The 27439-nt window shown below is 43.0% G+C and overlaps 1 protein-coding gene across 13 annotated transcripts in view; it reads left to right on the top strand.

Moving 5' to 3' along the window:
- The window catches only part of CTNND1 (catenin delta 1), a 100441-nt gene extending 75977 nt beyond the window's left edge, over window positions 1–24464 (top strand). For 4 of the 13 annotated variants that reach the window (XM_070727213.1, XM_070727186.1, XM_070727178.1 and 1 more), the window contains 10 exons: window positions 806–874; window positions 2543–2670; window positions 6927–7077; window positions 8718–8910; window positions 10466–10580; window positions 12879–12963; window positions 21471–21518; window positions 23163–23251; window positions 23778–23834; window positions 24243–24338. In XM_070727213.1, coding sequence (XP_070583314.1) covers window positions 806–874; window positions 2543–2670; window positions 6927–7077; window positions 8718–8910; window positions 10466–10580; window positions 12879–12963; window positions 21471–21518; window positions 23163–23251; window positions 23778–23834; window positions 24243–24254 — 947 coding nt within the window. In that variant the 3' untranslated portion in view covers window positions 24255–24338. Of the gene's footprint in view, window positions 1–805; window positions 875–2542; window positions 2671–6926; window positions 7078–8717; window positions 8911–10465; window positions 10581–12878; window positions 12964–21470; window positions 21519–23162; window positions 23252–23777; window positions 23835–24242 lie in introns of all 13 variants that reach the window. The other 9 variants (XM_070727195.1, XM_070727222.1, XM_070727135.1 and 6 more) reach the window with 6 other exon arrangements.
- Window positions 24465–27439: the final 2975 nt, after the last annotated feature.

Here is a 27439-nt window from a genome sequence, read left to right as displayed (position 1 = left end):
CTGCATGTGGATGTCTACCCCACATCCACCTGCACATTCCTTGGGGCAGGAGCTGGGCCAGAGCTAACCACAACACATATGTATTATATGTATGTTGGTGTATATATGTATGTTTATTATATATGTTTGGGTAGGTGAAGAGATTTAAATAGAACATTAATAACTTCAGAAGTTTGGGGAAATAAAATTGATAGCCGCCCTGAGTCCTTTGGGATTGGGCGGCATAGAAGTCGAATAGATAAATAAATGTTGCTAAGAAACAGATGGCTCACGGTGGCTTACTACAGCCTGCCCCCTGATAATGTGGACTTCAGTTCCTAGAGTTTCCTAGCCAGCTTGGTCATCAATGAGACTCCTGAAAGATGGACGTCCACATGCCTGGAGGCTCTGATTTTACCCAGCATAATAAACTGCTAGTTTTAAGAGCATATTTGAACATGAAAATTTAAATTAAAAGGAAAAGGACCATATTCGGATGCTTGGTATGCATGGAGTTTCAAATGCACTCTTGGCATCTCCAGCTAAATGTGTGTGATCAAGAGACAGTTTTGGGGGAGAGTTACTGACAAGTTGTAACAGATGGTGCAGAAATAGTCAGTTCATTAGCCTGTGAAGGCGAATCTCTCTCTCCCCCCCCTCATCCTAATTATAGTTTAGTAGGTGTGAATCTCTCCTTTCTTTGTGCATTTTTCCTTAAGCAAAAGAAATCAAAGTTTGGAACTATATTTCTTGTGTCTGGCGGGGGTGTCTATAACTTAGGATTTCTTTTTGTTATATTTGGGTTTTTATTCTTTTTCTTTTCAAGGTAAAAAGCAGGCAGAGGACCCGTCTGCTGATGTAGTTGACTTCCCCAAAAGACAAACCCCTGCAAAAGGTATGGCTTCCTTTGCTTTTGGAAGAACAGTAGCTCCAGGAAAGCAAACACGCTTTGTTTGCACAAGGTCCCAAATTTGATCCTTCCTAAGATAAGGCACCAGTTGGTGACAAAAGCTCTTTGTCCAAGATCTGGTGAACTATTGCCATTCAAAATAGGCAGCATTGAGTTAGATCAGCCTTGCCCAAACTCCTATCTCAAAAATGCATGCTGTAGCACTTATAGCAACATTGTCTGGGGACTCTTTTAACTCAAGCCTATCTGGAAATTATGCTGTGATACAGCTCCTTATATTTCTAGAATATTTTTTTCTTTGACTTCCTCCTTTCCTTAGGAGAACTGATTGTTCTTCTTTTAACTGTTTTCCTGTATGGCTTTTGTTGAGTGCATTTGTCCTTACATTGTTTGGCTTTAGGAAACCAAAAGTGGTAAGTCATATACAGTACATGCTGAGAAATGTTTTATTGGAGGCTTGAATGAAAATACTTTTTCTTTCCCTCCAACCTTAATAAACCACCTCAAATCTAACAAAGGTGTGACTCATAGGTGTGTCAGGAAATTACCCAATTGTAGGATGACCAAAGCAGTTGAAAAGGCAGTGGCTTCATTTCTGTAACCATTGCCAAATCTGGAAATAAAACAGAGCACAAATATTCTTAGTCACAGGAAATGGCCCTTAATAGGAAAGGGTGAACTCTACCTCTTCAGGTTAGAAGACGGGGCTTAGAGCGTCTTCCTGTCTACCGTACTGACTGAGGAATCTGCTTCCCTTTAGTTTTAATACTGAGCTCTAGAGGAACAGTGGCTTTAAAGAGGGATATCAAAGCAGGAGGAATAGATGAAAACAAGTGTTCTCTCTTAACTGTCCAAAAGCAGTCCCTGCCCGTCACCTGCCAGCAACAGGTTGCAGCTGAGAGATCTGCAAAGTCTCCAAAGAGTTGGAATGCGGAGGGGCAAGTTGCAGTCCCAATCTGAACTGCCCCAAAAGTAGCAGGGCTGAGCGAAGGTTGTACACAAACCTACTTAGTGAGACTAACTATCAGCTAGCACCAGTCTTGCAGCAGCCTGAAGACAAATGTGTGTGTACAGTTATATGTACATATGCACAGTTATATGTACAGTTATATGTACATTGTGTTTGCAGCACAAACTAGAGATCCCGAGGAACAATTTGATGTTGATTTCCACAGCGATGTGTAAACATGGGAACCTGGAGAAATGGTTGTAGTGATTTCATACTCTCTGCTGGAGAATGGAAGTGGACTAAGTACTTAAAAGCATCCACCTGAATTGGGTCCCATTGATCAGAATCCTCCTTTCTCTGTGTCTTCATTCATTTAAAAGAATTCTCTGCTGCCTCTCAGCAGAACTCCCCACATCATTAACAGAAACAAAGTACAAACACATGAAAAGTTGCAGAAACCAGTTAATAGGCTAGGAAGAAGACACACACACACTCTCTCTCTCTCTCTCTCTCTCACACACACACACACACACTTTCTTTTTCTAACTTTGAAAGAGCAAGTATTGATACCAGACACCTTTGGAAGGGCTGGTTGGAATTTGCCATTATTAAGAAAGTTCTCTTAATAGATGCCTCCAAAGAAGATATGGGAGGCATACAGTTTGACCGGATTTGTGTGTAATTGGTTTTCTTTCCTCTATTAGGCTATGAACTCCTCTTCCAGCCAGAAATTGTCCGCATTTATATTTCATTGTTAAAGGAGAGCAAAACCCCAGCTATCATAGAAGCCTCAGCAGGAGCTCTCCAGAATCTGTGTGCTGGTCGTTGGACGGTGAGTAACCACATAAAAGAGAAGCAATGCTGTAGTTTCCCCTTAAAATTAGTAACTCTGAGCAAAGTATTGCATTAAGATAGCAAATGTATGTGCTATCCTAGTCTCCCTTAATTTTAAAAATTCAGCAAAAACATGCGATACATATCTATCTATCTATCTATCTATCTATCTATCTATCATCTATCTATCTATCTATCTATCATCTATCTATCTTCTATCTATCTATCATCTATCTATCTATCTATTTATCTATCTATCTATCTACCTACCTACCTACCTACCTACCTACCTACCTCTATCTATCTTCTATCTATCTATCTATCTATCTATCTATCTATCTATCTATCTATCTATCTATCTATCTATCTATCTACCTACCTACCTACCTACCTACCTACCTACCTATCTATTATCTACCTACCTACATCTATCTATCTATCTATCTATCTATCTATCTATCTATCTATCTATCTATCTATCTATCTATCTATCTATCTATCTATCTATCTATCAGACTGTGGTCTCCTAGCTTAAAGAGCTAAGTCGTAAATCACATCAAGCCAGAGACAGACAAGCAACTGTAGAGATTAATGACAACCAACCCTCAAGCTTTGTAGACTTTCAAAATAGCCATAGCTTGTTTGCTACTTCCTCTTATGTTGAAGCTGCTTTTTCATCACAGACGTATGGATTAGTTAGAAGTTTGGGAAGGACACAAAACTACAGTATATGAGCCAAAAAAACTGCAAGCAGGCTATGTTTTCCAAAAGTCTCATTAAACTAAACCCATAAATGCTGTGTTTATAGATGCTAAGTGCAATCAATCCAAGTGTCTGATTTACCAAAGTCAGAAACACACATCTTAGTCCAATATATGTAAGAGTAATAGTTGATGTGATGCATCCCAGCTTTATATTTTTATAGGTAGCCCTTGACTTAGAACTGTTTATTTAACAACCAGCCTTCACACTTAACGGCCCTTGCAGAGTCTCTATGGTTACGTGGTCATAGTTTGGGCAATTAGGGCATATATTTCAAAAGTTGCAACATGCCAGGGTCATGGGGTTGCCATTTGCCATCTTCCCAACTGGCTTCCAACAAGCAGAAGTCGATAGAGGAAGCCGGATTCACTTAACAACCTTATGATTCACTTAACAATTGACCAAACAGCCTAGGGATGGAATTTCTGGTCCCAATTGTTGTAAGCTGAGGACTGCCTGTAAGATGAAACACGAGCATGCATTCCAAGAGTATGAAATTGAGCAATGGATGCTGGTAGACAGTAAAATCAATCAAGTTGTCTGATCTATGAAAGTCAGAAACAGGCATGATTTAATCATTGTGTGCAACAGTGACTAAGCCAGCTTTATATTTATTTTTGTCCTGCATGTTGCCTTGATCTTGTAGTGTAAACATTACAAGAATTTTAAAATTCAGGTTGACTGGTTTCAATAAAATTGCCTTTCAGTTTTTTAAACACCCCCCCCCCCCCAGTGTTTGGAGCCACATTTTGTACCTTTCTATCGATGTGGCGCCATTCCTAAAACAACAAAGCAAAAGTTAAAGCAATCTTCCACCAACAATGCTATAAAGGTTTTCTATTGTCACCATTGTTCCTTTCCTTTCTGAATAAACGTCTAGAAGTACTTAAGATTCTGCTTGTTATAACAAAACAATACAAAGGTGATGCACTACAAATATTTCTGTATTACGAAAGTGCAAATATGTAGTACAGTAGTAACAAATAAGTAGTAATGGTAGAAAATAGGAGGTAGATTGTATTAAGAGAAAGAACTGGAGAAAAATCCTAAAATATAAAGACCTGCAAAGAAAAATAGATGGACTATAAAAGAAAAAGAAAATACCAGTAATAATAGGCACTTCAGATGTAATTCCAAACTACAGTGATCCCTCTATTATCGCGAGGGTTCCGTTCCAAGACCCCTCGCGATAATCGATTTTTCGCGATGTAGGGTTGCGGAAGTAAAAACACCATCTGCGCATGCGCGCCCTTTTTTCTATGGCCACACATGCGTAGATGGTGGAGTTTGCGTTCCCCGCCGCCCACGCAAAGGGGAAACCCCGATTCGGCTCCTCCCTGCTGCTGCGCTACCGAGCAGATCAGCTGCTGGGCGGCTGAAGGAACCTTCCCTAGGTCTTCCCCCTCTTGCTGGCGGGCGGGCGAGCGGCGGGCATCAGCGAGGAGCCGGGGTTTCCCCTTTGCGTGGGCGGCCGGGAAGACCCAGGTTGGGGGTTCGGGGGGGGGGTGCTGGGAAGCCCCCCAGGCCGGCTGCGACCTTTTAAAACAGCTGCTCCGCTTCCCAGCTGAGTCCTGAAGCCAAACGCGGAAGTTCGCCTTTGGCGTTTGGCTTCAGGACTCAGCTGGGAAGCGGCGCGGCTGTTTTAAAAGGTCGCAGCCGGCCTGGGGGGCTTCCCAGCACCCCCCCGAACCCGGGTTGGGGGTTCAGGGGGGTGCTGGGAAGCCCCCCAGGCCGGCTGAGACCTTTTAAAACAGCCGCGCCGCTTCCCAGCTGACTCCCGAAGCCAAACCCGGAAGTGGTTTTTTTTAATTAATATTTTTTTAAAAATCGCGATATAGCGTTTCGCGAAGATTGAGATCGCGAAACTCGAGGGATCACTGTATTTGGAGCATCACTTGAAAACACTCAGCATTGACAAAAATCAACATCAGTGAATTGCAGAAGGCAGCTTTACTTGGAGACGTTTACATCCTACAATGATACTGTTAATACCATCAAACAACATTTGTCTATCTGTTTGAGAAGGACTCAATAGGTAGACAAAAATGCCAGGTCCAGTCTAAACATCTGGCTGACTGTATGGTCAACTGTAATAACAACAACAACCTGCGACAATATCTGTAGTACCATCAAAAGTCCAGATTTGTCTCTCCCAGATCCTTGATAAGAACTCAACAGGTAGAAAAAAAATGCCAAACCCCCTCTGAACATCTGGCTGATTCTGCAATTAAGAATTATACTCTTAACTGCTGAGACCCTCTCAATGGAATTAAAGATTTGACAATAGTTAATATTAAAATAGTTAATAGTCAGTTTCTCACCACTTAATGCAAAAAATTGTCAGGCAGAAGGAGGCTAAAACCTAGTCTAACAATTGTGTTTGTAGTTTCTCTAAAATCCTTGAGCATTGTGGGAAACTGGTTAAAATTTAAAGCCCAACTTGAAAGCCTTCTGCTTAAGGAATCAATAGAACCAGAATTCCTTCTCTGTATATAAGATAAGGCAACTATGGACAGATTAAGAAGGAACACAGAAACGAGCCAATTGTCTCCCCCCCCCACATATTTTGTTTTTTATTTTGTGTACCATATCTTTTTAAGTATAAAAGGTTATCTGATGTGGCATTCTGAGTGTATGTCTCTGTCTTGCATAGGTCTCCAAGTTAGTGGGATGCCTGCAATGGCATGTTGACTTGTAAGATAGTCTGTAGATTAAAGATTCTGACTTGCAGAATATCCAATGAGCATTCTTGTGGTTAACCCCCTTTCCCAAATTTGGACTGCACACACACACACACACACACACACACACACACACTCACAATTTTGTTCTCTTGGTTAGCTGATCCAATTTTACGAGGAGCAGCCTGGAAGAAGTTAGAAATTAACCCTGCTATTTTCACAGCTGCAGAAACTTACCCATTCAGATCTCTTCCAATGAGAGACTAAAGATGTTGCATGTGTGGATTCTGGCCTTGGGTAATGATGAGTTTCTAATACAGAATAATGAAGAATAGTCATTATTCTGTAAAGAAGAATGAAGTCAGCATTGTGGCAAAAACTTCTGGGGGAAAAAAATCTATTCAGTGGTAGTATTTTATTAATTTCTGGATAGAATTAATCTCACTTTTTAAGAAGACTATCAGTTGATTGATGTAGATGTAATGTTGGAATGTTTACATCTCAAACACTGAATGTTTGAGAACAGCCTTCTCATACAATACCCGCATATTCTGGGTAACAGCTGCCTTAATTTCTAGACAGATGATCAAAGGTTGTGCTGGCTTGAGTTAGTAGGAATTGGAATCTGTGACCGAATTCTGGACAAGTCTGTTGTTAGCCGCCCCGAGTCTACGGAGAGGGACGGCATACAAATCTAATAAATAAATAAATAAAATAAATAAGTCTGGAAAGCAGTTTGAATGATGTCAGCAACTAGTTGCATTTATTGTAGCTCATATTCTGAGCTGAGTGTTGCTGTTCTTCCTTACAGTATGGGAGATACGTCCGCTCTGCCCTGCGCCAGGAGAAAGGTCTCTCCTCCGTTGCGGACCATCTGACCCACGACAGCGAGCGCGTGGTGAAAGCAGCATCCGGAGCCCTACGCAACCTGGCAGTGGATTCCCGTAACAAGGAGCTGATTGGTAAGGGGGAATGGAAAAGGAGGAGAAGTCCTTTTCTTTCTTTCTTTTTAAAATATATTTTTTATTAAATTGCAAAGACAGACAAAACATACATTACATATAACATTTAGTGGAGCAACATTCGCTCCTCTCAAAGTAGAAGTCATCATTATATTTGTAATAAGTAAAAAAGAGAGAGAAAAACCCCTAACTCTATCATTGTTTATAAAATACTTAGATATATCAATGATAAGATAATAAGTAGAAACACATCTAAAACATTTAAAAATATATAGAAATTTTAAAATTATAACTTAAAATGAACTATGAAGAAAAGAAAAGAAAAATGGTAGAAGAAGAAAGAAGGAGTTTATCTTTATATTGTAAATAATCACTGTCTAATACAATATAACTACTAGATAGAAATATATTTAAAATAGTATAAAAATAAGGTTATCTCTGTTTCTTTGTATCCCACCAGATGTATACCTTTTGCCAAACCTCATAAAATTCTGATTCTTCTTGATTTTCCATTGAAAAAATGGAGAAGTCCTTTTCTATAGGGGAATGCATCATTTAAGGAACAATCCCACTAACAGTCATAAAGTAGTATTCTTATTCAGACATACCAGACTCCCAGCTGCCAAATCAAAGGTTTTGCGGTACTTCCCAATCAGCATCAGAAATGGATGGCAAGGCAGGACCAGTATAAAGCTTGCATTTCCTCCCCCTCCCCCTCAAAGCCCTCAGGACACACACACACACACACACACACACACACACACACACCAGTCTTTATAGTGCAGAGTTTCCTTACCTCATTTAGGAAGGTGGATAGTGTGTCCTTTAAAGAGAAGAAACTTGTTTATCATTCAATCACCAGAATTTTGTGAAGTTGAAAGCAAAGGAGGGGAATTAGTGTGCTCTCCCAGATACTGCTGAAGTTGTGTGTGTGTGTGGGGGGGGGGGTGCATGCTGGAATTTGCAGTTGAGAAATATCTGAAAGAAATATCTGGAATCTGGCCTAAAATCCCACTGAATTTAAATAGTATCTTTGCTTGATATACTTAAGAGCTTTGAGGCCCTTACCCCAAAAATAGCTTTTGAAAAAGTGGGGTTGACACTTTTACCTGCTCTATGCTGTTCTAGAGTAAAAACACTGCAGCTTTTTGGGACACTGCAAACCATGATCTAGGTATGGTTTTTCTGAAAGGCAAAAAAAGTAGTTTGTATTATGGAGCAGGAATCTTTTTATGGTCCATTCCTTCTGGAGTGCAGTGCCTTGTATCGTCTGCATCTTTTCAGTGTTTCTGACATTGAAGTTGTCTTCACTGAAGACACAGCAGTGTCTTCAATATGCTGTATTTAACAGTTTCATTAATTACTGTATAATGAATTCACGTGCAAATTGTATTTTTTTTTTGTTTCTTGTCTCCTTTTCCTGTTGTGTGATTTAAGTCTTGGCTGCCATCTGTTCCTCCTGTCATTGCGTGCCATTATCCTGATTATGTTGTGTTACAATCTGCGGTCCTTCCAATATTTCACTTGTGAGCTTCCAGGAAATTCTCGCATACGGTTGGTTTTCAGGATGGAGGTGCTGATCCAGCCGCTTTTAAAGTTTCTTTCTCCTCATTGTGGCTCTGATGTAATCCCACTCATAGGTAAACATGCCATTCCCAGTTTGGTGAAAAACCTTCCAGGAGGACAGCAGACACAGGCAAAGAACCTCTCTGAAGACACAGTGGTCTCTGTTCTGAATACTATCAATGAAGTCATCGCTGACAATCTGGAAGCAGCCAAGAAACTGCGGGAGACACAAGGCATTGAGAAATTGGTGCTCATCAACAAATCAGGGTAAGGGGAAGAAGTAAAGGAGGCCTTCCATTTCTCTTTTAAAAGTCTGTCTTTTAGATTTTTTTAAAAAAATATCAAGAGTAATTGTATTAAAATTACAGTCAGAATGGAATGGAATGGAATAGAATGGAATAGAATTCTTTATTGGCCAAGTGTGATTGGACACACAAGGAATTTGTCTTGGGGCATATGCTTTCTCTCCCAGTCATAAAAACTAATACAAGCTTAAGAAAAAAAAAGTGCAGGAAAGGAAAAAAAATGGAAAAGAAAAATAGCAGTATGGTCAAGAAAGAGAAATTATACAGAAACCACCTCTACCTTCATGATAACAGATATACACAAATTCAATAACTTACCAGCTTTTCATAAAATAAATCCTTAAAGCTTCATTTCAGTTCCAGTGTCAGTAAAAGTCCATTAAGGGTTACCAGAGGTGCCATAACAATTTTAACCTTGATCAAATAAACCAACTTTTAGTCCTTCCTTTTACTTTTATCAGTCTTGATCTTTAATCCTTTGAAATAATGTCCTTTCCATGTTTTCTTTAACCCTTTTCACAAAATTCTTCAAAGCTTTATTTAACAAGTCTCTTTTATAAAAACCAATATAAGAAAATTACCCAGATCACTCTCTTGGTTTGTTACTTCTATATATATATATATCCCTTTTAATCATTAAGACATAAACCAATTATTTGTGTAACATCTGGGTAACATCTTTTTCCATGTCATTCTCACAGCCTTATCATTTTTACAATCTATGTTCAATTTAGTCTTAATCATGTCAAATAACACTTATTCCTCTTCCATAGCATCCCTGAACTCCATCTGTCTATAGAGGCAGATATTCTTAAAAGTAACTCCATGATCCCTTGTTCAAAAATATCCTTTTATTTATTTATTACATTGATATGCAACCACCTCACAATCCAAACAACCTGGGTGGCTTACAATAAAATGTCCAGTGTTGAAATATTTTGCTTCATTCTTAATTGTAATTGTAATCTTTAGCTCCTTCTGGCTCTCTCTAATGTCCAATTTTTAAATTCTTATTTTATGCTTTAAAAAAAAAAGAATTCAAACACAAAAGCATTTCCCATGGGAAGGATTCTTTATAATGAATTCCAAACTCTTTTTTCAAATTTATGCGGACCTTTACTCCGTTTGTAATTTTCTAAAATCAAAATTTAATCACCCCTTTGCTGTTTATCCCCCCCCCCCCAATTATACTTGAATTTAGAACTTATTTTGCTAAGGATTGAGGAAAACTCAGCCAGGGCTATAATATTGGTCAATCCAAAGCTTCCTAACAGCTGTAAAACAGTTAACAAGAATGACCAAAAGGAAGGAAGGAAGGAAGGAAGGAAGTACTCCGTGCCCTTTGAAAGGCACTCTCTGTGGTTGACTGTTCCCTTGTCATCTTCTCAAAACCTGCCGGAAACAACTGTCTTGTGGTCTCCTTGTGGGGAGCAACTGTCTAGTGCATTTGTGGGTGCATTCAAGTCCTTTGCTTATTTTAGATTTTTATAATGCATTTTGCTTTATTTTCTCACTAGGAACCGATCAGAAAGAGAAGTCAGAGCCGCTGCTCTTGTGCTGCAGACCATATGGGGTTACAAAGAATTGCGGAAACCCTTGGAGAAGGAAGGTTGGAAGAAATCAGACTTCCAGGTATTTGAGGGTTGTGGAAAGATTGGGAAATGGGGATCTTGAGTCTGAAACCAACTTCTCTGGGCCACGTTGGTTTTATTCACATACATTTATACACTGGTTTACTCACATACATTTGCATATACAGTGGTACCTCGAGATACGAGTTTAATTCGTTCCGGACCTGGGCTCTTAAGTCGAGCAGCTCTTATCTCGAACGACTTTTCCCCATAGGAATTAATGTAAATAATTTTAATTGGTTCCAGCCCTCAAAAAACTCACAAAGTTAGTCTAAATTATGCAGAAAGACATGTTTTTAATGAAGAAATGTACATGTACATATAAATGAATAATGAAGTTTCTTTCACTTAACTTGTAAACTTTCTTAAACTTTTAAATTTACATATGTTCAACTTCTCTGCCACCCAATCCTGTAGGACAGAGGTCCCCAATCCTTTTTGCACCAGGGACCGGCTTTAAGCGATCAAGAGAGGAATGGGTGAATGAATGGACGGAGGGTGGGAAGGAAGGAAGGAAAGAGGGAAGGGACAGGAACAGAGGAAGGAAGCAAGGAAACTTATGAAAGGGGAGAGTAAGAGAGGAATGAGTGAAGGGAGGGAGGGAGGGAAGAAGGTGGGAAGGAGAAAGAAAAGAAGAAATAGAGGAAGGGAAGGTAAAAGAGAGAAAGAAAAAGAGCAAGAAAGAAAGCTGCAAGCACCCCCCTGAGCCCCCCAGGCCGGCTGCAACCTTTTAAAACACGCGTGCCGCTTCGCAGCTGTCTCCTGAAGCCGAACGCGGAAGTTAGCGTTTGGCTTCAGGAGACAGCTCCTTGGCGCTTGTATCTCGAATTTGGGCTTGTAAGTAGAACAAAAATATCTCTCCCCTCCCAGCTCTTATCTCGAGTTGCTCTTAAGTAGAGCAGCTCTTATGTCGGGGTTCCACTGTATAGCTTTCATGTGTTATGACTGGTTCACTAGTTAAGATGCTGGGCTTGTTGGTTGGAAAGCCAGCAGCCCAGATTCGAGACCCAAGGGCCATGATGCTCCTATCCTTGCCCCAGCTCCTATTAACCTTAGCAGTTTGAAAGCATACAAATGTGAGTAGATAAAATAGGTAGTACTTTGATGGAAAGGTACCAGCGCTCTGTGATGTCATGCTGTCCAGATGAATGTAGAAATGTCTTCTTTAGACAGTGTTGGCTCAATGGCCTTCAAACGGAGCTGAACAATGCCTTCTATTGTGGGCAACGACTAGCGGAGTAAATTCTGTAGCGACTCCTTTTTTTTTACCATATGCCAGGGATGGCGAACCTTTTTCTTCTTGTGTGCCAAAAATGGGAGTGAGCACATTCACACCATGCGGACATGTGCCATCACACAACACCCAGCTACACCACACTGCACATGTGAACACACATGCATGCAAACACACCCTTGGGCTGTTTTTTACCCCCAGGCCTAAAGCCCTTGGAGTGTGAAAAACAGGCCAACGGGCAAACCGGAAGTTTGGGGAAATGGATTTCCGTTTTGCCCATTGGGCTGTTTTTGGCCTTCGGGAAGTCTCCGGAGTGCTAAGACCATTTCCAATGGTCTTAGGAAATGAGACATTGCTCCTCTATCTGTCTCCTGGCAGGTCCACCCACATGCAAATAGACTGCTGCAAATAGATTACTGTATGTATATATGTATATGTACCATGGGGACTTCTGAGCATGCACAGAAGCCAAATTTCTGGCACTGCACATGCATCGCCATCTTGCTTTCGGGTTTATTTTTTTGCCATTTTTTTTTAAACTGGCACTCTGCATGCATGTGCACACCCACACACCCATAAGGCACAGCCACGCAGAGCAGGAGGAAGCGAACTGGCAGTGCGATAAGTTAGAACCCACCCTTGAGCTTCCTAATAATTTTATTACAGTTGTATCTTGACATACGAGTTTAATTCGTTCCAGACCCGAGCTCGTAAGTCGATCAACTCGCATCTCGAACGAATGCCTTTAGACTTTGTTTTTCACACCAAGATAATTGGAAGCAAGGAGATTCTTGCGCCACCTAGCGGAAGCTCGGCTCGTATCCCGAATTTGAGCTCGGGTGTCGAACAGAAATTTCGCTCGCGTTGCGGCTCGTAACTTGGAATACTCACATGTGGAGCACCTCGTATCTAGAGGTACTACTGTATTTTATATTTGGTGGGGGAATGCACAACACTAGGAACTGTATTAAAGGGTCATGGCATTAGGAAGGTTGAGAACCACTGGCAATAAAACAATAGTTTTTCATTATAAATGCATTGAACACTTCCACTATTTTTCCACAGGTACATTTGAATAACATGTCTAGAAACCAGGGTAGCAACTCCTTTGATGATAGCACCTTGCCTCTCATTGATAAAAATCAAAAAGGTAAATGCTAAAGTGTATTATTCTCGCAGGTATTTATGTTTGCTAAGAAGTCCAGGCAGTGGAAATCAATAAAATGTGTCACACACCACCTTTATTAAAGCTTAATGTGCATTAATTGGAAATGATGGTTGCAGTGTCCCAGGATCATGTGATCAGCTTTTGCTACTTTCTGACAAGCAAAATCAATGGGGAAGTCAGATTCACGTAATACATGCACGTTACTAACTTAATGAATGCACTTAAGAATTGTGGCAAGAAAGGTTGTATTTTATTGTGTTACAGGCACATCACAAATTGTCCAACTTTTATTTTAATGTTGGTTTTTTTGTGTGTTTTGTGTGCTACAAATAAAGTTTATTTTTAAATAAAATTAAAAAAGAAAGATCGTAAAATAGGGCAAAAAAGTCATGTAACCACCAGTTTACTTAGCAATAGAAATTTTGGGCTCAGTTGTGGTTGTGAATCAAAGACTGCCTGTAAGGCTCTTCCTCTTTGCTCCCCTGCTAGAGCCGTGACGAACACTGCAGTTTTAGAATAAAATAGAACAGAATAGAATAGAATAGAATTTTAATGGCCAAGTATGATTGGACACACAAGGAATTCATCTTGGTGCACGTGCTCTCAGTGTACATAAAAGAAAATATGAGTTCGTCATAAGGTACAATGCTTAAGGCCTATTAAGTTCTGTTCTAGCAATGGGATTTTCTGGGGCCCATAGCAGCCAGTGGATTTTAAAAGAATAAGATTAGACAGCTTGAAGGAAGAAGACTCTTGTTGATGCTGTGTAATCCAATCACCTGAGCCTTTTGTCCAGTCTGTAATCTATCAAACTAAAATGGATAATATAGGTTCCTAAAAAGGATAGAAACGATTTATGTGTGAATGCTGTAGATGGTTTCTTATAATGTGCATTTATATTTCAGCTTTAATGTTTAAAAATGTGGGGAAATCCCTTTAGATCTCCACTTCCAGATAAACTTAATTTTTCACCCTTCTTCTGGGGTTTTACACCTTCTTCACTAATGTTTTTAAATTATATATTGGGTGGTTTTTTTTAAAATACTATAATACCAGGAGTTGAGGTGAAAGCTTCATTAGTCGAAATGCAAATTATGTATCTGTGGAACAAATGATTTTAAAAAATAAAGAATCAAGATAGTTTATATTGCAAACAGAACAGATGTTTATATTTGCAAACAGAACAGTTGTTTATATTGTAAATGGGAAAGCCATATAAACCTGAGAATCATTCTCCCCTGCACTGTTCGGAGAGTCCAATGTGGGTTGTTCTTCAGCCTCATTGGCAGGGACTGAGTTAAAAATTAACATAATTATGTCCCGCCCCCCTCTACCTCCTCAGGTTCAGTCTTAAAAACTCAGTCATAGGGTAGGGACTATGAGTTTTCTTCTCACAGTATGTGAGATTTATAGGATGTTTACTAACAATAATTTTTTCTCCTTTTTTTCCCTTTCTCTATAGGAGGAAGACCTGGATCTCGAGAACCACTGCCCTCCGGGGTATTGTTCTCCGTCTCTTCAATCCCTGAGAGGCCACTGCTCTCTGGAGTATTGCCTTGCTGAAAGGGATCGCTGGATTGGGGTCCCTGACGCCCGCGATCAGACCCCCCCCCCAACCACTCTTCCAGCGCAACGAGTCTCCGAGTATCGGTTCTTACCGATCAGAGGAGCAATCAGTACACAGAATTTCCCCATGGGGGGAAATCAGCTGTAAGGCGATCCCAGCAGCTCCCAGACAGCGTTCCTGCCGATCGGCAATGGAAAAAGAAAAAAAGATCAGCTGTTCGGAGGCCCTTTGCAGCCACCTTGTTCCCGATCGCTCAGAGGAGCAGCGATCGAAGGAATTGAAGGGGGGGGGTGCAGAAGGTGATTGCCGAGCTGCCCGAAGTTGCGCCCGCCATTTTGGCGCAGGGCCAAAGCCTCTGAGTCCCCCTCCGGCCGTTTCAAAAGCAGAGCTTTTCCCGCCTGACGTCACGGCCGCCATCTTGTTTGCTAAGGGGTCAGAGTGACTAGGCTCTTTTCAGCCTATCCCAGGGCCGCCATCTTGCTTCAGGGCGTTGCCAGGACAACGAAGCTATTATGGGCTTCTACCTAGTATCCAGCCAATCACGAGCAGGAAAAACAGATGACATGTTATTTAGGGGACACCAGCTTCCCTAGTCCACCATTTTACTTGCTTTTAAGCAGTAACCTCGTGTTTTTGGCTCGGTGTTGTTACAAACATGTCTCAATCCAGTCCCAGCGCTCCTGTGCCCTCCTCCTCCAAGAATAAAAGTAAGGACAAGGGGCCCAGCTCAAAATCTAAGGGGAAAAGCTCTCAGTCCTCCAATGCACTAAAGGAGGCTGAGAAGAAAATAAAGGCCCTCGAGGCCCAGCTGGACAAAGCAAAACCGAGACAAGGGCCTAGCCCCTCAGCCATGGTTATTCCACCCGTTTATCAAAGCCCGCTGGGTCCTCCTCCCCTGTCATCGGCCACCTTCGAGGGGCCTCCCTTTCAAAGCGCTGGGGGTCTTTCACCAGACCGCCCATTAAGTGCCCCCCCACCATCTGAGGGATTTCAGAGATCAGAATGGAGCAGGCCTGCCTCTCAACCTCCAGCAGCTACAGCCACATTCACGCCCACAGCAGCAGGGCTCAGGGGCTCTACAGATAACTGGCAAGCCATGTCTCCCTCGGTACAAGACATGATTGCTTCAGCTTATGCACAGGGCATAGCAATTGGGGCCCAACAACAACATCAATCCCCACTGCCACCTCGCCCCAGCAGGCAGGATATCTGGTCAGCTCCTGCACCTGCACCTTCCCTGCATGACTCTTTTCAGGAGGAGCAAGAGTTCAGAGAGGCCTTTTCAGACCCAGAGAATGAGCTGTCGGGGGATGAAGCCACCTTACCAGAACAGCCTGTATTAGCAGGCTTATTCAAGGCACCCCTTTTCAGGGTTCTCCTAAACAAGGCCAGAACCACACTAACTTTGACCAGTGCCCAAAAGACGGCTGACCAGGATGTGGGCACATTACCCGCTTCCAGACTCATTAATGAGCCTCAAAGGGACTCAGAAACTATCCCTGCAGTGCCCATATTTGCAGAAAACATAAAGAGGCCCTGGCAGCAACCAGCAGCAGCTCTGGGTCCCTCAGCTCTGGACAAGAAGCTTTACTCCTTCGATCCAGAAATAGAGGATTTGCTCCAATACCCGGCTGTGGATACCCCGGTTACCTCACTAATTTCCAATGCCCTGGTTCCATCGGAGATGGCGGATGGTTTGCGGCCCGATGATAGGAAGGCCGAGAACCTGATCCGGAGAATGCACCAGCTATGTGCCTGGTCCTTGAGAGCTGCTATGGCAGCCTCCTTCTTCAACCGGGCCTCAATCCTTTGGCTTCGAGACATCCTCCCCAGGTTGGGCCCGGAGGACGCTCGCCTTCGCCAAGACATTAATAAATTGATCGCCTCCACGGAGTTCTCCGCTGATGCCACCTTGGCTGCTTCTAGGTTTTCATCCAGGGCGATGGCTACCAACCTTTCCACTCGACGCCTAATATGGCTCCGCTCTTGGCAAGCGGACGCCAAATCGAAATGGCGTCTTGCAACCGCGCCCTACCAAGGGACCACACTTTTTGGAGAATCACTAGATAAAGTCTTGATCGAGGATAAAGACAAGAAAAAGGTGCTGCCAAGGTCGGCGAGGAGGCAAGACAGGCGGGCGGCCCCATACTACAGAAGGCAGTCCTTTCGAGCGGACACGGCCGCGCCTGCGGCCTCAAACACCAGGCCATATGGACAGAGCTCCTACACGCAGCCATCCTTCAGGTCCGACAGAACAGGTTATGGAGACAGGAACCGACAGTTCCAACAGCCCCGCAGATCCTTTCGGGGCGGGAACAGAGGAGGGTACCGAAAACAAAAATGACTTACCCATCCAGGTACCCATCGGTGGACGCCTGCAGTCCTTCTCAGGCTCTTGGGCGGCTATTTCCACCGACATTTGGGCGCTAGATACCGTGAAGAATGGTCTGCGCATCAACTTCCTACAGACTCCTCCGGACAGATTCCTACAATGCCCGTCGCTATCTCAACCAAGATGTTCCCTGATTGCCAGGGAAGTACAACACCTGTTGGACATTGGGGCAATAGAACCGGTGCCAGTACATCAACAAGGACAGGGGTTCTACTCTATCGTGTTCTTGGTCCCCAAGACGTCCGGCGGCTACCGCCTGATTCTCAACCTCAAGCAGCTGAACATCTATGTTCGCTACCAACGTTTCAAGATGCATTCCTTACAGTCAATCCTGGCATCCATCCGACACCACGACTGGATGACCTCCATCGACCTCAAAGAGGCGTACCTGCACGTACCAGTTCATCCACATCATCGACGTTTCCTCCGCTTTTGTATACAGGACCATCATTTCCAGTACAGGGCAATGCCCTTCGGACTTTCATCGGCCCCCAGAGCTTTCACCAAGCTTCTGGATGTACTGACAGCCGACCTGAGAACCAGATCCATTCGTCTCATGGCCTATCTGGACGACGTAATCATCTTGTCCAGCAGCCCTCAACAGGCCAGACTAGATCTACAACGGACAATACGTTCTCTAGAGACCTGTGGTTTCACGATCAACTATGTGAAAAGCCACCTGAATCCAACCAAACAGCTCTTACATTTGGGAACTCTGATAGACTCTGCAGCCAGAATCGTTTACCTGTCATCAGAGAGGCAGCAGAGGGTGAGGACGCTGATAGCTTCTATTCAGCACCGCACCAGGGTCCCCTTGGCCCTTCTATCCCAGCTGCTAGGAGTCTTCATCTCCTGCATCAGCATCGTCCCATGGGCGCGGCTGCATGCCCGCCCGCTTCAATGGCTCCTCCTCCCCTTCCAAAGAGCACGCATGAGCCACTCCAAACACCAGGTACGTCTCACGTTACCCGTCCGTCACTCTCTGCCCTGGTGGACGTCCCAAGCGCTGACCAGAGGCTCTCCCTTCCTACACCATCGGGAGGTGACGATCACTACAGATGCGAGCCTCTCCGGCTGGGGAGCACATTGCGGCTCCAGAGTGGCCCAGGGTCTCTGGACAGCAGACGACCTGAGGGACCCCAATATCAACTTACTAGAACTAAGGGCAGTCTTCAAGGCACTCCACTCCTTCAAAGACCGGGTAGAGGGACAGCATGTCGTCGTCATGACGGACAACGTAGCAACAAGGGCCCATATAAATCATCAGGGAGGTACGAGGTCGGGCCGTTTGATGGAGGAGGCTCACTCCCTGATGTCTTGGGCGGAAACACACCTGGTCTCGATCCAAGCAGAACACATCTCAGGATCAGACAACACCCAGGCGGATTGGTTGAGCCGCACAACCATCGACCCGGGGGAATGGTCATTGAACCCGGAGGTTTTCCAGGACATTATACACCGTTATGGGGAACTGGTAGTGGACCTGTTCGCGACCCACCTCAACAACCAAGTGGTCCGATTCTACTCCCGGTTCCCGTGCCCGGGAGCCGACCGTATCAATGCGCTCCTCTCCCCATGGCCAAGGGGTCTACTCTACGCCTTCCCTCCGACTTGCCTTCTACCCAGGGTAGTCTCCAAGATACTCTCGGAGCAGGCGGAGGTGATTCTCGTCGCCCCCTTTTGGCCCAGACAACCATGGTTCGCGGACTTGATGGACCTCTCAACCTCCCCGCCATGGAGGATCCCATACCACAGACTCTCCCTCACCCAGGGGTCGTTGGTGCACCCAGAGCCTCAGTGGTGGAGGCTTGCCGTGTGGAGATTGAGGGGGACCGCTTGAGGGCGGAATCCCTGTCGGAAAAGGTCATCCATACCATCCAATCGGCTCGACGCCCGTCAACGACTCGCATTTACCAAGCGACATGGGCAGCGTTTTGTAGATTCTACAGAGCTCGAGAGATCCCCCCTCGCTCAGCCTCCATCTTACATCTATTAGACTTCCTACAGAAGGGGCTGGACGAAGGGCTGACCCCAAACACCCTTCGCAGGCAGGTGGCAGCTATCGCCACGGTCTTAAGACCAGACCCCCTTCGACCGATTTCCCATCATCCATGGGTTAAAGACTTTCTCCGAGGAGCCTCGAATCTTTCTCCTCCAGTTATCCATCACTTCCCATCCTGGGATTTGACTTTGGTCTTACAGGCCCTTACAGGACCTCCTTTTGAATCACTGAGAGAAATCACGCTTCGCCTTCTATCAATCAAAGTAGCGTTCTTAGTGGCCATCACATCTGCTCGCAGGGTGTCGGAACTCGCGGCATTGTCAGTCCGGCCGGACCTTTGCGTGTTCCACCCAGATCGGGTTACTCTTCGGTTAGATCCCAGCTTTCTGCCGAAGGTCAACACAAGATTTCATAGAGCCCAGGACATAATATTACCGGACTTCTGTACCCACGGCTCACACCCGTCAGTCTTACGCTGGCACAAAGTGGACGTCCGTAGAGCTCTAAAGATTTACATTCGACGGACCAGCTCTTTCAGGAAATCAGAAGCATTATTCGTTTCCTTCTTCCCAGGATCCATGGGCAACAAGGTGTCCTCTAAAACTATCAGCCGATGGATCCGGTCCTGCATTATGGAGGCATACAGGACACGTGGGACACCTTTGCCAAGGACAATCACGGCTCATTCTACCAGAAGTGCAGCCACCACTGCCGCCTGGAACACACAGGCGTCAATCGATGACATCTGTCGGGCCGCAACCGGGGCGGCCCCCACGACTTTCATCAGACACTACCGTATAGACTCATTCGCTTCATCGGAAGCGGCATTCGGTCGCAGAGTGCTGCAACGGGTTTGTGTTCAGACACCCCTGGTCCAGCCTATCCCGCCCTAGTTGGTTTGCTTGGGTATATCCCACATTGGACTCTCCGAACAGTGCAGGGGAGAAGGACCGTTGAACTTACCTGAACGGTCTTCTCGCTGCACTGTGAGGAGAGTCCAAACCCTCCCGGCTTCTTGGCCCAGGGGTTCAGTTCGTTACCAGTTTAACTTCTTAGTTAATAAAATTGGTTTGTTTACACTATTCCTTCGTTTTTCTTGACTGAACCTGAGGAGGTAGAGGGGGGCGGGACATAATTATGTTAATTTTTAACTCAGTCCCTGCCAATGAGGCTGAAGAACAACCCACATTGGACTCTCCTCACAGTGCAGCGAGAAGACCGTTCAGGTAAGTTCAACGGTCCTTATCAAAGAGCACTGCCCTCTAGTGGTAGTTGGGCATTTTTAGTATGATGAAAAGGGGATTATGGAAAATTATATGCAGTTTATTGGAGCTAACATAATTTACTTTAAGGGTGAATGAGAATACAGAAAAATTACGAACAACTGGTGGGTTCCGATCTTCATTTATCAGCCAGAAGGTTCAAATCCAGGATCAAATCCCCATTGGCACAGCATCTACCCAACATCAGTTCCCAATGGTGGAAAGCCAAGTGGGCCGCTGATGCTCAGCCATAGGAGGACATATAAATGACACCTCAAAAAAAGGTGCTAGACTTTAAACAACCTCATCAGCAGTGGACAAGCCTGAATAAGATTCGCACCTCACATGTACTGTATAAATGACCAGTTGTAAGCTGAGGGCATACATCGGCCCAGTATCTGATTTCTTAAAATATAAACAATTCTGCACATCAGTGGCTAGATGGCCAGACATTAGTATTTAAACATAGATCTTTTTGACATTTATATTTTATTGTGTTCTACAACATAGATGAAACGTTAATATATATATATTGCTAGTACATCTATATTATACCATACGCTAAATAAAACTTAAGGATTTATCTAAAAGTTTTAACACAGATAAAAATAAGAACTTCTCAAGTTGTTCTCAAGTAGAGATAATCCTTGAGTTATGACTGCAATTGAGCCCAAGGTTTATGTTTCTAAGTGAAAAATTGGTTAAGTGAGTTTTACCCCATTTTACAACTTGTCACATTTTTCAAGTGAATCACTGCAGCTGTTAAGTTAGTAACACCGTTGTTAAGTGAACCTGGCTTCCCCATGGACTTTGCTTGCCAGAGGGTCACAGAAGATTGATCACATGACCTCTGGGACACGGAAATCATCATAAACCAGTTCTCAAACACCCAAAGATAAATTGCATGGCCAGAGGGATGTCGCAATGGTCAGAAATGTGAAAAATGACAAGTCGCTTTCTTCAGTGCCGTAGTAACTTTGAACGGTCACTAAGTGAACTATTGTAAGTCTAGAACTAGCTGAATTACTAAGAGTATTTAACCAGTAAAAGAGAGAGAATACAATAGCCATGTAGTTCCCAGCTCTAATATTATGGTATTATATATGTCCCTCTTCAGAAGTTGACAATAAGATTCTAAACTTTTAACTATTTCTACTTAATCCTCTAAATACACTACTTAAATATTTTTAAGAAACCTTATACTGTATCTGCAGTTCAGGAGAAATGCTGCACTCTTTAATTATTTTAATTTTATTTTCTGTTTAGACAAGAAATCCTCTCGGGAAGAGATCCAGATGGGAAACCTGGGACCAGGTACCTAACTTTCTGTCTTATAGAGGAAAAAACTTTTTGAACAATCTAAAACAGCTTTTATTGGATAAACCCATCGTCCCCTGCAGCTTCAAAAAAAGTGCCCAAGTGCATGAAATCCCATGTCTCCTGGTGCTTGCCAGAATTCCACCAATCCATTTCATTGTAGAGATTCGAAAGGTTAGAGGGTCAGACACAAGCAATCCTTGGTTTATGACCACAATTTCCATTGAATTTCCAAATTACCAGAATTTCCATTGCTAAGCAAGGTGGTTGTTCAGCGAGCCACACCCAATTTTACAACCTTTTTTTTTTTCCCATGATTGTGTAAGTGAATCACTGCAGTTGTTAATAAATCATTAGGCTGTAAGTGAATCTGACAGAAGCTAGGTTGGAATGTTGCAACTGGAGGTTACATAACCCTTGGAAGATGTAACTTCATAAATATAGGCCTTTTGCCAACACCTGAATATTGACCGTGTGTCTATGGGGATGCTACAGTAGTCGTAAATGCAGCCATAAGCCTTTTTTATGTGTCATAACTCTGAACAGTCATTAAATGAATGATTATAAGACGAGGACTACCAGTACTTGCTTTGGATTAAAACCCTCTTCAATCATTGATCTTGTTAATCTTCTGGGATGTTTGTATTTGTATTTATTAGATTTGTATGCTGCCCCTCTCCGAAGACTGGGGCGGCTAACAACAATATAAAAAGACAATGTAAACAAATCTAATAATAAAAAACAATCTAAAAAACCCCAATTTAAAGAACCAATCATGCATACAAGCATACCATGTATAAATTCTATAAGCCTAGGGGGAAGGGAAATTTCAATTCCCCCATGCCTGACGACAGAGGTGGGTTTTAAGGAGCTTGCAAAAGGCAAGGAGGGTGAGGGCAACTCTGATATCTGGGGGGAGCTGGTTCCAGAGGGTCGGGGCCACCACAGAGAAGGCTCTTCTCCTGTTTTTGTTACCTTTAACTGTGATGCCTTCATCACTTGTTACAACGAATAGTGACATTAAGGAATTCTGCAGGACAATTTAAAAGTCTCTAGCTTTATTAGAATGGATTCATAGGTCATTGCTATTTTTCATAGGTCTGCAACTACTGCACACACAAAACTAATCCTCAGATTGATCAAACTCTTTCAGGAATTATGCTTGGTATGCTTCAGTCTTTGAAATCAAATGACTATTACACTGCAGAGCAGAGAAGAATTTCTTCTAAGCCAAGGATTATACTTGAACTTTGAGCAGTGTGCCAGAGACTACCCTAATGAGAGAGAGAGAGAGAGAGAGAGTGAGAGAAGAAGTTTGATTTCCTTTCTCCTGAATTGCAATCAAAATTAAATATAATTCCTGCGAATTGTTTGTATTCCAGATTGAGTAGCCTCGCGGTGGCTTCCACTTGGCAGTTCCATAGGGCCTAGCTTACAGATAGCGTTATTGCTGACAAAAAGAAGGAGAAGAGTAGAAAGGATTAGGATTAGTGTGTGGCAAGGAAATAAAAAATAACACTTGTTTGCTGGTTAATTGGTAAGCAATAATATGATTGTGGAAGAGGAAGGGAGCCATTATCTCTGCCAGCTTCATTAGGTCTGTGAGAAATTCCCTCTGATCATTATCTCTTTTGATTTCAGACTACTCTACATTGAATGAACGGGACCATAATAGGACATTGGACCGGACTGGAGAAGAAATGGAACCTATGAAGGGAGCACCACTGGTGGTAAATACCAGGATTTCAGTTAATGGAGATCTTTAGAGAAGCCTTCTTGGTCAGTGGGAGGAGAAAATAGGATGTTCTTGCTTAATTTGATGGCATCCTTATATTTTGATTTACATCTCCATATTTTCTTGCCACTGTGTTACTGTACCACTGTGGAGGCTGGTAATTTGGAGAAATAGACTATGCATAGATTAAGCTAGGAAAGAGCAGAAATTATTGCATTTCTGTGAGAGTAGAATTTTTTTAAAATGAAATTACTTTTGAGCAAACTTTTGAACAGCCAAATATTTTAAAGAAGATAGCGTCTTGAGAAAAATGCAAATATTAACCATTTCTTCCCCCTCCTTCTTTCAAAGCCATATTAACACTTAAAACAAAAACAAAAACTTGAATGACTAACCCAACTCTGTTGACTTTTCCCTCTCCATTTAACCCTCTGCTTTTCTGAGTGGATTTTTAGTTAGGCTTCTTGTTTCCCCACTTGGACCCAGTGTGCTGTTCTTACTAACCATACCTATGTCTACAGCAGGAGGAAAGGCACGAATCCCTTGAGGAAATTGAGCAGTTGCTTTATCCTCCTATGGTAGGTCTTTGCTTTCTGATATTAACCCTCTATTTCTGTGTTTAAAAAAAAAGGAGGGGTGCTGAATCCTTATTTTCCCAATCATATTTTCCTAGGGTTAAATCTTGTGTATATGTCTTTTACACAAAAGAAATTTTGTATTTGCTTTTGAGGATGAGCAACACTTAAATTACCGAGGTTTGGATTGATTGATGATTCTGTGGGATTAGATCAGAAGTCCCCAAACATGGCAACTTTTAAGACTTGTGGACTTTAATTTAAGTTGGCTGGAGAATTCTAGGAGTTGAAGTCCATAAGCCTTAATGTTGTCAAGTTTGAAGCTCTGTGGATTAGATTGTCATGAATGAAGCTCTGCTCTTTGCTGTTTTTCATTATAGCTAATGTTAACTTGTTTGTGTTTTTCCACAGCAGAAGATCTAGAGATGCTACCATCTGCCTTCTCAGTTTTTGGGTTCATAACATATTTTATATAACTCTTGAGATGAAATGGACTGCGCTTTTTTAAAATCTTGAGGCCATGTAGCCAAATGACCGGCTCTCTGAAGCCCACAGGGTCTCACATCTCCCTATAGAATTTGAACTTCTGGACATCATATTTTTGTTTTGTTTTTTATTCTTTACACAAAAAAAGTAATTCCTAAAGACCAAATACTCTTGATGGATCTCATTACACAAGAAAGGCAGATATTTTTTAAAAATACACATTTATGATGCAATCCACAGAAGCGGATGGAAACAATCGGAGCAAATGGATCTCAGCAAATTCAATCATACTGGAACTTATTTTTTATTAAGGAGAGGTTGTCTCTCTTCTTCCAAAAAAGCAGAGAGAGCAGCCATCTCCGTCTTCTCTTAGCCTATAGAATATATTTTTGTGTGTCACTCATGTTTGCAACAAAGGATGCTGGGAATACTGGAACATTCCTAGTGGGGGAGAGGTGGTGGTGGTGGTGGGGGACAAGATGACTAGAGGGGATCGGCTTGCGAGTGATTGCATTTGGGTCATCTGCCCTTCAAGATACGCCTCTTTGAGACAGCAACTTCTTTATCCTCAGGCTGAGGACAAATAGTAGATTTGTCTCTTTTTTCCCCTTCTCCTGTCTCTCAGTTGCTTCTTGATGGCCTTTCTGAGATGGATCAGCTCAGAGTTGAGGAAGCTATTTATTGGTGGGAGAAGAGATGCTTAGGGCCTAGCGCTTTAAAGGAGGGAAAGAGGGTGGAGCACGTTAAATGACAGTTGGTGGAAGGGGGCGTAGTCTTCATACCTAGAAGTGTGTCCATTTTGCCTCTCAACGGGAGAAGGCAGTGTGACGCATCTGGTTTTGGGTCGCTGACTTAACGTGGCGAGTGCCCAGATTGGGCCACAAATTGCTGAGAGAGCTGATGAGATTGGTGTATGCCGGAAGCATGAGGGGGAGAAGGCTATTTGTAAATATTGCCCCAAAGTCCTCCCATGCAGGCAAGGGAATGAAACGACGACCGGTCACTATTTACATGTGCCTTTTCTTTGCTACTGTGAAATAGCTTGGTGCTCTGGCTAATTCCAAGTGCAGAGGGCCAATCCCTAGACCATTGTTTCCCAACCATATTTGGACTTCAACTCCCAGAATTCCCCAGCCAGCGAATGCTGGCTGGGGAATTCTGGGAGTTGAAGTCCAAATATCTTCAAGTTGCCAAGGTTGGGAAACACTGTCCTAGACCATAGAGATTTTGGCACAGAGTTCCCTTCTGCCTCCCTCTCCTTCTCTCTTTCCATCTCTCTCTCCCCCTCCTTCCTTGCATTGAAATCAAGAGTCCTGCTGTTGCCCTGGATGTAGTCAGAAGATTGGAGGGGGGGGGGCGATAGAGGCAGCTGCGTGGGGAACTAATCTGTTACTGCTTTAAAGGCTGAAGGGTGAGAGGAGGGAGAGAGAGCACTGTTGGGTGAGGATCACAATGTGCACCTTAGTGGGTTGCTTCTTCAGGGAATAAGGAGTTTAGGGTTTGCTTACGGATCTCTGCCTTTAATCTGCAAAGCAGCAATAAGATGGGCAATCTTGTATGACTCCGGGCACCACATTGGTAGCCGGTTGCCCCTTTTATTGTTGAAGTGGACTACGGCCTCTCTCACCCTCACAGCTCTGCCTCCATCAAACAACTGGAAGGAATTCAGCTGTTCTTGACTTCTCTCCACCTCCCCATTGCACAAAGAGGGAGGGTCTGCAGTAGAAAAGTCTTATTACTGCCTCTTCTTTGCCCCCAGTCCAGTTTTTCTTACCTTTTTTTGGGGGGGGGAGGATGAAAAAGGTATAAATCAAGACCTTCTGAGGCGTTGCGCAACTTTTTTCTAATGTAAAACACTATTTCCTTTTTTAATCCAGATGAACCAAAACTCCCCTTCCCCACTGACCAATTCAGTGCTGTAGAAGAAACTAATCATTCATTCTTTTCTTTTTTTGCTTTTCCTCTCCACTCCCCCTCGGGGAAGGGGTTATCCTGCTGTTCTTTGAGTCCTTTATTCATTCTGCAATGCTTTTAAATTGAAATGATTTTTATATAAATAAAGTTTTAAAGTGTGTATTTGTTAAAATGGAATTGACTAATCCAAATTTTACCGAGTTTGTCTCTTGCTGTCTTTTTTTGTGATGACCAATCTATACATCCCAAAATAAGGGTGTATAGGAGGGGATTGATTCTTCCTGCCTCCAGGGTGTTTGTAGTCCTATTCTAATAATCTCTTGTCAAATGAGGATTTGATCCAGTTCTCCATGGCCTCATGAGTTTGGCTTTTGCTCAAACAAAGGGAGTGAGATAGTCTGGAGGACAGAAGGGAAAGGGGGGGACATGATCGAAACATTTAAATATGTTAAAGGGTTAAATAAGGTTCAGGAGGGAAGTGTTTTTAATAGGAAAGTGAACACAACCTAGGGGGCACAATCTGAGATTAGTTGGGGGAAAGATTAGAAGTAACATGAGAAAATATTATTTGACAGAGTAGTAAATGCTTGGAATAAACTTCCAGCAGACGTGGTTAGAAATGCACAGTCACTGAATTTAAACATGCCTGGGATAAACATATATCGATCCTAAGATAAAATACAGGAAATAGTATAAGGGCAGACTAGATGGACCAAGAGGTCTTTTTCTGCCGTTGCCTTCAATCTTCTATGTTTCTATGTAACCAGGAACTGGGGGTTGTAACATAAAATTACACTTTGCAGAACACACTTCTATTTCTATTGTGGCAATCTTCGTTTGGAAGATTGGGTCATCCTGGCAGAAAAAGGAAACAGATTTTCTAAAGGCAGGTCCTACTGAAGTTGACTTGTAGAAAGATCCCAAGTGGACAGTTGATTTAACCCTCCCTCCCTTGCTGATGGGTCTTTTCCTGTTCAGCGAGATCTCACGCCCTTCCACTTCAGACATGACAGATGAGGGGGCATTTTTACCTGTGCTTGCTGTTCCTACAATTTGAATTCCAGCTGAGACCACTGGTGTAAACATTCCCCCCCCCCTAAAATGATGGAAATGAACCTTAATTCTTTAGAAGCAGCGAGAAAATGGAATGCAAATACTGATTTCAGGGGGGAAAAAACATTGCATCTGTCACCCATCATTGGCAAATC

The sequence above is a fragment of the Erythrolamprus reginae genome, chromosome 1, assembly GCF_031021105.1.
Source record: "Erythrolamprus reginae isolate rEryReg1 chromosome 1, rEryReg1.hap1, whole genome shotgun sequence".
In the NCBI taxonomy this organism is placed as follows: Eukaryota; Metazoa; Chordata; class Lepidosauria; order Squamata; family Dipsadidae; genus Erythrolamprus; species Erythrolamprus reginae.
The sequence above is the reverse complement of the archived record's forward strand: the minus strand, read 5'-3'. Positions and strand labels throughout refer to the sequence as shown.